The 12,266-nt window shown below is 38.7% G+C and overlaps 1 protein-coding gene across 9 annotated transcripts in view; it reads right to left on the bottom strand.

Moving 5' to 3' along the window:
- The window catches only part of ASH1L (ASH1 like histone lysine methyltransferase), a 209,302-nt gene that overhangs the window by 30,933 nt on the left and 166,103 nt on the right, over nucleotides 1–12,266 (bottom strand). For all 9 annotated transcript variants that reach the window (XM_068540958.1, XM_068540954.1, XM_068540956.1 and 6 more), the window contains 2 exons: nucleotides 5,592–5,798; nucleotides 5,320–5,466 (listed from right to left, as the gene is read on the bottom strand). In XM_068540958.1, coding sequence (XP_068397059.1) covers nucleotides 5,320–5,466; nucleotides 5,592–5,798 — 354 coding nt within the window. The remainder of the gene's footprint in view (nucleotides 1–5,319; nucleotides 5,467–5,591; nucleotides 5,799–12,266) is intronic.

Genomic DNA, 12,266 nt, shown 5'->3' on the forward strand with positions numbered 1-12,266 from the left:
TGCGCAGCAACGAAGACCCAACACAGCCAAAAATAAAATAAATAAAATAAAATAAATACATTTATATATATAAAAAAAAGATTCATTCTCTTAGCAAGTTTCAACTATACAATGTATTATTATTAACTATAGCCACCATGCTGCACATTACGTCCTCATGTCTTATTTTATTTGGACCACCTTCACCCATTTTTCCAAGCCTCCAAACCCCTAACTCTGGCAACCACCAATTTGTATCTAACAGTTGCTGTTGTTTTTTTTAAGATTCTGCACATGAGTGAGGTCATGTGGTACTAGTCTTCTTGTTTATCTCATTTAGCATAATGCCCTCAAGGCCCATTCATGTTGTTGCAAATGGCAGTATTTCCTTCATTTTTATGGCTGAATAATATTCCATTGTAGATATACACATTTTCTTTACCCATTCATCCACTGATGGATACTTAGGTTGTTTCCATGTCTTAGCTACTGTAAATAATCATGCAATGAACATGGGAGTACAGATATCTTTTTGAGTTAGTGTTTTCACTTCCTTCAGATAAATACCCAGAAATGGAATTGCTGGACTGTATGGCAGTTCTATTTTTAAATTTCTGAGGAACCTCCAAACAGTTTTTGATAGTGGCTGTACCAATTTACATTCCCACCAACAGTGCACAAGGGTTCCCTTTTTTTCACTTCCTAACACTTCCTACTTCTTGTCTGTTTGATAACAGCCATTCTAATAGGTGTGAGGTGATAGTGGTTTTGACCTGCATTTTCCTGATGATTAGTGACATTAAGCACCTTTTTATGTACCTGTTAGCCACCTGTATGTCTTCTTTAAAAAGATATATATTCAGGGACTTTCCTGATGGCCCAGTGGCTAAGACTCCGCATTCCCAATGCAGGGGCCCAGGTTCGATTCCTGGTCAGGGAGCTAGATCTCACATGCTGCAAGTAAGAGTTTGCCTGCCGCAACTAAAGATCCCGCCTGCTGCAACTAAGACCTGGCGTAGCCAAATAAATAAATAAATATTGAATAAAAAAAGATGTATATTCAGATTCTCTGCCTATATTTAATTGGATTTTGTTTTGCGACTGACTTGTATGATTTCCTTATATACTTTGAAGATTAACCCCTTATCAGATCTGCAAATATTTTCTCCCATTCTGTAGGTTGTCTTTTCATTTTGTTTATGGTTTTCACTGCTGTATAGGAACATTTTAGTTTGACTAGTCTCACTTGTTCATTTCTGCTTTTAGTGCCTTCCTCCTGGTGTTAAAACCAAAAAAATATCATTGCCAAGACTGACGTCAAGGAGCTTACCCTCTGTTTTCTTTTAGGAGTTTTATGGTTTTAGGTCTTACGTTCAAGTCTTTAAAAGTTGATTTCTGTGTATGTTGAAAGATAGTGGTCCAGTTTCATTCTTTTGCATGTGGCTATCCAGTTTACCCACATCCTTTATTGAAGAGACTGCCCTTTCCCCATTGTATATTCTTGGCTCCTCTATAATAAATTGGTCATACATGCATGGGTTTATTTCTGTGCTCTCTATTCTGTTCCATTCATCTATGAATCTGTTTTTCTGCCAATATCATACTGTTTAGATTACTACTACAGCTTTGTAATATAGTTTGAAATCAGGAAGTGTGATGTCTTCAACTTTGTTCTTCTTTCTCAAGACTGCTTTGACTATTTGAGGTCTTTTGTGGTTCCACAAAAATTTTAGGATTATTTGTTCTATTTCTGTGAAAAATGTCATTGGAATTTAATTTTTATTGCACTGAATTTGTAGGATGCTTTGGGTAGTATGGACATTTAAACAATATTAACTCTTCAAATCCATGAACACAGAATATCTTTTCATTTATTTGTGACTTCTGTAAGCTCTCTCATCAGTATCTTACAGTTGTCAGGGTACAGGTCTTTCACCTCCTTGGTTAAATTTATTCCTAGGTATTTAATTCTTTTTGATGCTATTGCATCCAGGCTTTAAAAAAAGTTTTTGATAGTTCTTAGCGTATGGAAATGCAACTGATTTTTAAAAAAATATGCATTTTATTAACTATTTATTTATATATTTATTTATTTAATTTGGCTGTGCTGGGTCTTAGTTGTGGCATGCGGGATCTTTAGTTGTGGCATGTGGGATCTTTAGTCAGCAGCATACGGGTCTTTAGTTGCAGCATGTAAACTCAGTTGCGGCATGTGGGATCTAGTTCCCCGACCAGGGACTGAACCCGGGCCCCCTGCATTGGGAACGTGGAGTCTTAGCCACTGGACCACCAGGGGAGTCCCCGCAACTAATTTTTATATTTGATTTTGTCTCCTGCAACTTTACTGAATTCATTTATCAGTTTTAAAAGTTTTTTGGAGGAGTCTTTAGAGTTTTCTATATATAATATTATGTCATCTGCAAATAGAGACAGTTTTACTTCTTCTTTTTCAACTGGATGCCTTTTATTTATTTTTTCTTGCCTAACTGCTCTGGGTAGGACTTGCAGTTATTATGTTGAATAGAGGTGGTAGTAGTGGGCATCGTTGTTTACTTCTTGATCTTAAAGGAAAAGCTTTCAAACTTCCACCTGTTGGCTTGTCACATATGGCCTTGATTATGCTGAGGTACATTCCTTTACCCACTTTGCTGAGAGTTTTTATTATAAATGATGTTGAATCCCATTCTCTTTTGGAGAGTTTAATCTCTTTGCCTTTAAATTAATTATTGATAAGGAGAGAGTTACCTCTGTCATTGTGCAATTTGTTTTCAGTATGCCCTATAGCTTTTTGTCCCTCATTGTCTGAATTCCTGTTTTCTATAGTATTTAATTTTTTGGAGTGAAACGTTTAAATTCCTTCTTAATTTCCTTTTGTACATGTCTGTAGCTATTGCATTTGTGGTTATCATGAGGATACACTGAACATCCTGAAGTTATAACACTATAATTTTATTTATAGCAGCTTAACTTCAATTAACATATAAAAACTCTGCTCCTTTACAGCTCTCTTTCTACTCCTTTCAGTATCACAAAATTACATCTTTATAACTGTATGCACAAAAAAATAAACTAATAATTCCTTTAAATGCATTAGTCTCCTAAATTATGTAGAAAACAAAAAGTACAGTTACAAACCACTATAACAACAATTCTAGCTTTTATAATTGCCCATGTATTTACCTTTATTAAGATTTTTTATTTATCCATATGGCATGGAAGTACTGTCTAGTGTCCTTTCATTTCAACTTGCAGGAGACCCTTGAGCATTTTTGCAGGGTAGGTCTAGTACTCAAGAATTCCCTCATCTTTTGTTTATTTGGGAATGTTTTGATTTCTTCCTCACTTTTGAAGGACAGTTTTGCCACATACAGGAATCCTTTTAGCACGTTGCATATACTGGCCCACTGTCTTCTGGCCTCCAAAATTTCTGATAAGGAATCTGCAAACTTTCTTATTGAGGATCTACTGTATGTGATGATTTGCTTGTCTTGTGCTGCTTCCAAGATTTGCTCTTTGTCTTCTGAAAGTCTGATTATAACGTGTCTTGGTACGTGTCTCTTTGAGTTCATCTTACTTGGAGTTTGGGAAGCTTCCTGGATATTTATATTCACATCTTTCATGAAATTTGGGAAATTTTCAACCATTATTTCTTTAAATATTCTCTCTGCCTCTTTGTATCTGTCTTCTCCGTCTTGAACATCCACAATGCATATGGTTGTTCTGCTTGATGGTGTTCCCACGGGTCACTTAGGGCTCTCTTTTCTTCAATCTTTTTCTTATTCTTCAGGCTTGATAATTTACATTGTCCTCATCTTCAAGTTCACTGTTTCTTTCTTCTGCCTGCTCAAACCTGCCTTTGAATCCATCTAGTGAGTTTTTCATTTCAATTACTGTACTTTTCAGCTCCAGAATTCCTTTTTGGTTTCTTTTTAGGCTTTCTATCTCTTTACTGATATTTCCATTGTGTTCCAACGTCATTTTCATGACTTTCTCATGAAAGAAAGTTTTTTTCATGACAATTTCCTTTAGTTCTTTGAGCATGATTAGGGCAGCTGTTTAAAAGTCTTTGTCTAATGTATCTGCCATTAAGTCCGTTTTAGGTTCAGATTCTACTGAATTATTTTTTTGCTTTGAATGGACAATACTTTCTTGTGTCTTTGTATTCCTTGTGATTTTTTTGTTGAACACTGGACATTTGAGTCGAATAATGTGGTAACTCTGGAAATTAAAGACTCTCCGTCCAGTTTGCTGTTTTTATTTTTGCTTTTTTGATTGCTGTAGGCTGTCTCTGTGCCAAGGATCAGCCTCAGGTGTAAACTTAGTGTCTTGTGTCTTTTCCAATCCTTTCGTTGGATATGGGCACAGTCACTGTCTATTTCCCCTCATATATGCAGTTGTTTTTGAACGTCTTAGTCTTTAATTTCTATCCCAAAAGGGGAAAAGCAAAAAATGAAGGTGGCGAAAAGAGGGCACCCTTAAAATCTCCTGGGAGTCACTTTAGCTGGAGGGAGAGGGACTTGCAACAGTGGTGGAGGTACACAGTGGCTGCCTGCTTCTTTGCACCTCTGTGATCAGAAGAAGCAATCAGAGCATAGGTACCTAATATTTGGAGAACAGGGTCCTTTTTATCCACCCTAGCATCTGCAAGCTGTATGCAAGATATTTCAGGAACACTTGCACAGCTGCCTGCCATGTGGCTGTGGGTAGGGATGAGTAGCTGCTACTGTGCTAACACCTCAAATTGACTGAAATGATCCACAACTGACCATCTAAAACTTCCCCTGGACATTACAAGCCTTCAACAGACCCCAGAGTTCCAAAAGAGTTTTATCAAACAGATTCTGCTAGTGCAATTGTCTAAAGGGAGATAGATTCCTTGTGCTTCCTACTCTTATCATCTTCTCAGAATCCTCTCCTACCATGTTATCTTTTCTGAACTATTTTTTAGATGCAATTTTTCATTCTCAATTAGATTCTAATCTATTACTTTTATTTTTATTTCTCATTGTGACAAATCCAGTAAGGATGTGATAAATATGCTAAATGCATGGATGTGAGAAGAACCACGCAACACAGTGCTTGGCGCACAGTAAGCAGTCAATAAATATTAGGAATTATCACACACACACAAATAAATATTACATTCTTCTGGGAGTAGTTACGATGAAGTGTGAAGACATAGTACGAGCTTACTCTCTACCTGGAGGATCTGGTATAATAAGGAATTGCCTGAGCTGCTTTGTGTAAGCTGACTAAAATTGTGGAAAGATCAATCTCTGCATGTCCTCAAAGCTTTCTGCTCTGTTGGAGTCTTGTCTTCACCTTCCCCTGCTTTCTTACCATTTCTGCATTTCACAATTTGGGTCACAGCTGTGGTTGATGAATCGGGCCTCATTTCCCATGCGGTAACTGTCAATCACCATCCCACTATCCAGGTTCAGACAATAGTGGTCACTGTGATTATGATACTGCTCAATCATCCTATTCCTAAAGAGGAGAGAAATGATTGAAAGCCAATTAATGATTAAGTTGAAAGTAAATTTCAAATATTTCATTTTCCATACTAATCTGGTAACTTTGCCATTTTACTGGAGTATCATTTACCACTGTACCTGAACTCCTGTTCGCTGACAACCTCCCCTAGGTATTCAATGATGAACTGCCCAGCTTTTAGGGGTTCTTTGGTTCTGATTCCCCAACCTTTTTCCTCAGCTCGAAATCGTTCTAGACATTGCACCCACTCATGCCTCTGTATCCTCTGGTTACAGCACTGCTCACCACAGGGGCAAGTGTTGGGGGAACACTCAGCAAAGATCATTCTAGAAAGAAAAGGAATAACTGTATGTCAATTAACACTATATATAACCTTCATGAACCCATTTTTTAAATAGGAATTTAAAAAATGAATGCATAAAATTAATTTTTATTTTAATAAGGTTAGATTGGCTAACAAAGTTAACAAGGTAATAATGTCTAAGTTCAAAAATAATACTGAAAATTTCCAAGTCAAGTTGCAAACACTGATGCTTCTTATAAATTAATGAGTTAATTGTCCACTCAGCATCCTGGGTAAACACTATCATATTTAGTTCTGGGCTAAGAATACATGAACTGTAACCCACAGAGGAATTAATAATTTGATGATTACACTGCACTATTGTTTTGAAGTAGCTCATAGCCATTTACAGATTTTTTAAAAAATTGTGGTAAAATACACAAAAAATTTACTATAACATTTATCATCATAACCATTTTATTTTTTAATAAATTTATTTATTTATTTTTGGTTGCGTTGGGTCTTCGTTGCTGCGTGCGGGCTTTCTCTAGTTGTGGCGAGTGGGGGCTACTTTCATTGCGGTGCGCAGGCTTCTCATTGCATTGGCTTCTCTTTGTTGCGGAGCATGGGCTCTAGGCACGCGGGCTTCAGCAGTTGTAGCACGTGGGTTCAGTAGTTGTGGCTCACGGGCTCTAGAGCATAGGGTCAGTAGTTGTGGTGCATGTGGGATCTTCCTGGACCAGGGCTTGAACCCGTGTCCACTGCATTGGTAGGCGGATTTTTTTTTCTAATTTAAAAAAAAATTATTTATTTATTTATTTATTTATTTATCTTTGGCTGCATTGGGTCTTCGGTGCTGTGAGCGGGTTTTCTCTAGTTGCAGCGAGCAGGGGCTACTCTTTGTTGAGGTGCGTGGGCTTCTCTTGTTGCGGAGTATGGGCTCTAGGTGCGTGGGCTTCAGTAGTTGTGGCACAAGGGCTCAGTAGTTGTGGCTCGTGGGCTTAGTTGTTCCGTGGCATGTGGGATCTTCCCAGACCAGGGCTTGAACCCGTGTAACCTGCATTGGCAGGCGGATTCTTTTTTTTTTGGCAGGCGGATTCTTAATCATTGCGCCACCAGGGAAGCCCACAGTTTACAATTTAAAGTACTTTCAGAGTTGTTTGATTTATTCTTCAAAAAGATATTATCTTGGGCTTCCCTGGTGGCGCAGTGGTTAAGAATCCACCTGCCAATGCAGGGGACACAGGTTCGAGCCCTGGTCCGGGGAGATCCCACATGCTGCGGAGCAACTAAGCCCGTGTGCCACAACTACTGAGCCTGCACTCTAGAGCCTGTGAGCCACAACTACTGAAGCCCGCGCACCTAGAGCCCAGGCTCCACAACAAGAGAAGCCACCGCAATGAAGAGCCCACGCACCGCAACGAAGAACAGCCCCTGCTTACCTCAACTAGAGAAAGCCCGCGTGCAGCAACAAAGACCCAACGCAGCCAAAATAAATAAAAATAAAACAAATAAATTTATTTAAAAAATATTATCTTTATCTAAAGGGCAAACAGCCCACAGTTCAAATCACATAAATGAGCAGTAAGCAGAGAAAGTATCCACTGGACTATTCTTCAATTTAAGACAATCAGGGAGTTCCCTAGTGGTGCAGTGGTTAAGAATCCACCTGCCAATGCAGGGGACACGGGTTCAAGCCCTGGTCCGGGAAGATCCCACATGCTGCAGAGCAGCTAAGCCCGTGTGCCACAACTACTGAGCCTGTGCTCTAGAGCCTGCAAGCCACAACGACTGAGCCGGCATGCCACAACTACTGAAGCCCGTGCGCTTACAGCCCGTGCTCCACAGCAAGAGAAGCCACCGCAATGAGAAGCCCGTGCACAGCAACGAAGAGTAGCCCCACCCCCGTCACAACTAGAGAAAGCCCGCGCACGGCAATGAGGACCCAACACAGCCATAAATAAATAAACAAATAAATAAAAGAATAATAAAAATATATTTAAAAAAATTTAAGACAATCAGCTTAACTTGTAAAGACACTGCCTTACTGTCAAATTCACCACAGTTATTCTTTGTTTTGCTGATTTCTTTGCTGCATGGATATTGACGAACATCCCTCCTAGAACTGTCCTCATATTTTGGGCTTTGTTGATCTTTTATGATAATGGACTTCCCACCTTTACGATGTAACAATTCCTGTCTTTTTTTTTTTTTTTTTTTAAACAGGAATCCTTTTCTCCTCTCTACTTTCCATGGCATATTCATTGCTCCTCTTTTCTTCAGAAGGCTTATTCATTTTCATGGCTTTTAAAAATAATTAATTAATTCAGTTTTTGCTGCGTTGGGGCTTTGCTGCTGCTCTTCGTTGCGGTGCTCGGGCTTCTCATTGCAGTGGCTTCTCTTGTTGTGGAGCATGGGCTCTAGGTGCGCGAGCTTCAGTAATTGTGGCACACGGGCTCAGTATTGTGGCGCACGGGCTTGGTTGCTCCGGGCTCTAGAGCGTAGGCTCAGTAGCTGTGGTGCACGGGCCTAGTTGCTCCACAGCATGTGGGATCTTCCTGGACCATGGCTCAAACCTGTGTCCCCTGCATTGGCAGGCGGATTCTTAACCACTGCACCACCAGGTAAGTCCTATTCTGTTTGTTTTGATAAATGACCAAGATAAGCCCTTTAACTGTATAAAAAGTAAAACATGTTTCTATTCATTGTCTGGAAAACAAAACTATAAAGTTACCCAAATCTGAAAGTAGATGCTGCAAACTAAGATGGGAAGATTTTGATTTAGCAATGTAAATTGCCATTACCTATAGTCATAATGCCCTTGAAAAATTAGGCAGTTTCTCCCCCCTCTAAATATAGATCATCTGATTGCTCTTTCTCTCACCTGGTAAGATTTAAGGTTAAACAATCATTGAGAAAGGTACTAATGTGATTGACTTCACTAGCTATGGAGGTCAGACCATTCCTGTAAATGGAAATGTGTTTTCACTTAAATGAAATGAATATTCCTGCTATGAATCATGCTAGGTCAGGAAGGAGTAAGCCTTGGAGGCAGGGGAGAGGATCATTCCATCCTGACTTTTTAGGACCAAGAATTTGAGGAACCAGGGTTCTTCTAGAGCAAAAGGTGAAGGCTCCTAGAGATTCTCATTGGTGGGCAAGTGGAAGTGAACTGCTCTCAACAAAGTAGCATAGATAGACTCTAATGGGGAGTTAGACAGGGGCCCTGATGTTTAGTTTAGGGCCTGTGAACTCCGAAAGTAATCACCACTGGTGGCGTAAGTCTCACCAGGTAATATACATTTATCTTCCCCTAAGTATTCAGTTTTGTTACGCACCATGTCTGTTCTTTTGGAGAGCTGAGGGAGTGGGCTCTGTATGTGCTATGAGCAAATGGGTACAGCATTTAAAAATAGCTTGAAATGAATGACAAGACTTTGTTCCAGGGAAAGAGGAATGTTCTGGAGCAGCAATGGGTTTGATATGGATGGTGTACAGAAACAAATATCCACCAAGGAAGATCTGTAGTGTTTATAAACAATGTTGGTGATTCCTAGAAATTGTTTGGAAGAAAGGAGAACAAATGTTTAAAGTCTTTATTTGAAGTAATCGTAAAACCCCATTATTTGTTTTAAAAATTGTCCTGGGACTTCCCTGGTGGTGCAGTGGTTAAGAATCCGCCTGCCAATGCAGGGGACATGGGTTTGATTCCCTGGTCGGGGAAGATCCCACATGTCGCGGAGCAACTATGCCCGTGCGCCACAATTACTGAGCCTGCACTCTAGAGCCCTCGAGCCGCAACTACTGAGACCACGTGCCACAACTACTGAAGCCTGCAGGCCTAGAGCCTGTGCTTCACAACAAGAGAAGCCACCACAATGAGAAGAACATGCACCGCAATGAAGAGTAGTCCCGGCTCGATGCAACTAGAGAAAATCTGTGCTCAGCAACAAAGACCCAATGCAACCAAAAATAAATAAATAAATAAATATTAAAAAAATATAGTCCGGAATCAAGTGTTCCCTGGGCTACTTACAAGTTAAGTACAATTCTACATATGAGTCTTGCATGGATGCGAAAGTGGATCCTGCCGATCCTTTAACTCCCCCACCCCCTTAAATATTTACAGAACTCTGAATACAAAGACAGGTGAGACAAAGCCACCCTACATTTTAGATAGCTCCATTTAACTGAATCTCTATGAGGGTTACTTTTAAATATATAAGGAAGCACCCACCAAATAACATATTTTAATTTTTCTTAGTTATTTATTTTATACATTTATCACATTCATTAGATGCATGATGATGTAGTGCTCATATTCTCATGACACAAAGTTGGCAGTACTGTGTCTGAGTGTTTGTTTATTTCTTATTTAGGGGTAAGTTTTGGGTTTTTTTGGAACAAAGACAACATAATGGGAAGGATAAATGTGACACCCATACTAAATGATATAAGGCAACCAATGTTATTATGTAAAGGTAAATGTTCAAATTTCAATTTTTCAGAGATTAAAAGACTATCAATACGTATACAATAAGCAGTGTGGTACAGTGGAAAGAACATGACTTTTGAATCAAACACATGTGGGTTCAAATTCTGTCTCTGTCACTTGTCTTATGTAATGTGGAGCAATTTACCATCCAAAATCTAGGTTCCTTCATCTGTACAATGTAAAACTATCACCTACCTCCTTGGACTATTGTGAGAAAGAGAGAAAATAAGCAATGAGGCAGCTATATTATAGTAATTTCATAGACAATAAAATATCATACAAACAAGCACAGAAATGTTAGCATCTAAAGAGATGCACATTTAAACAACTTTAAGGACATACGATACTCTAAAATGTTAAACAATCAAAATACTAAAGCACTAGAAATAAAGTTAGATGTTAATAACTAAAGGAGGTGGAACTATGGGGAAATAAATATATTTATATATAGGTGGTGATACCAAAAATTAACTCAATATTTCATGACAGCTACTGGATAGTATAACAGTAAGAATTATATATATGTCCTTATAGTTTGTACAGGTATTTCTTCTTTTGAGAATACACTCTAAGAGTTAAAACAGAAAGGAATCTATACAAAGAGTTTCATAGTAGTGCCATTTTTAATAGCAAAACATTAAAAATAACTTGAATAACGAACAACAGAAGAAGGGCAAACCGTGACATACTAACCTAAAAAGGATGAGCTTGTGGACCACAATGATACATAAAAGTGCATATATAAAGTATTTGTGAGTGAAAAAAATCAGCTATCTATAACACCAAGTTATTACTACTATGTACAACTGTATGTATGTACAATGACAAGATGTGAATTTACAGTGATATTCGTAAGGGAGAATTCCCCAACTGGCATGCTAAAGCAGAAACGCTGATTCCCTCAGCCTGCAGGACAGTTGACTAGAGATGGAGACTGGGAAAGCAGTTGTCTTTTTCTACGAAAGCTATCTAGAACAAGGAGCATTGATGGGAAGTTCATTAACTCTTTTTTTGCTATAAATATGGTTATGTTACCAAAACCAACAAATTCTATCTCTACTCCTTTGTCTCAATTAGACATTTCCATTTTGAAATCTCAATGTCATTTAAAAACTCAGTGGTCCCAAATCAAAATCATAATTTTTATCTCCAAACCAGTTAGATTCCACACTTTCTATCTCTGACAATAGCATAACCATCTCTCATTAGCATCACTGACTCAATCATCATGTGTATATCTGCTATATGCTAATGGTTTATCAACCTAGTTTCCCCCCCGCCCAATATATCATGGCCTCTTTCTTCTCTTTCACTGCCATCAACCTACTTTTACTCCCTCATTATGGCTACCATATACTGAGATCTAGGAAGGTTTCTAGAACTGTGCTTAATGAATTAAAAACATTGTTTCATATAATCCTCACAAACCCCTCCATAAAGATGGTATTATTTTTATTAGAGGGGTTAAAGAACTTTCCTCAGGTCTCTTAAGTAAGTAAGAGGATTTAAACCTGAGGACATAAGACTCTAGATCACATTGTTTTCTGTTACTCTATTTAGCCCATGTTATGGGCTGAATGTGTCCCCTCAAAATTCATAGTTGAAGCCCTAGCCTCCAGGGCGACAGTATTTGGAAGTAGGGTCTTTGGGAGTTAAATAGGTTTATATTAGGTCAGAAGGGTGAGAACCTCCTAATGGGATTGGTGCCCTTCTAATAAGAAGAAATCTCTCTCTCTCTCTCTCTCCCATGAGCATGCACTGAGGAAAGGCCATGTGAGCACACAGGGAGAAGGCAGCTGTCTATAAGCTAGAAAGTGGGTCCTCATCAGACACTGAATCTGCTGGCAATTTGCCCTTGGACTTTGCAGCTTCCAGAACTGTGAGAAATAAATTTCTGTTGTTTAAGTCTATGATATTTTGTTATAGAAGCCCAAGCAGACTGAGACAGCCCATCAATTAGGTTTTATATACTATCTTTGTGCAACTTCTTGAGGGGAAATCAAAGAGCCTATTTAA

Source organism: Eschrichtius robustus, chromosome 3, assembly GCF_028021215.1.
Source record: "Eschrichtius robustus isolate mEscRob2 chromosome 3, mEscRob2.pri, whole genome shotgun sequence".
Taxonomy (NCBI): Eukaryota; Metazoa; Chordata; class Mammalia; order Artiodactyla; family Eschrichtiidae; genus Eschrichtius; species Eschrichtius robustus.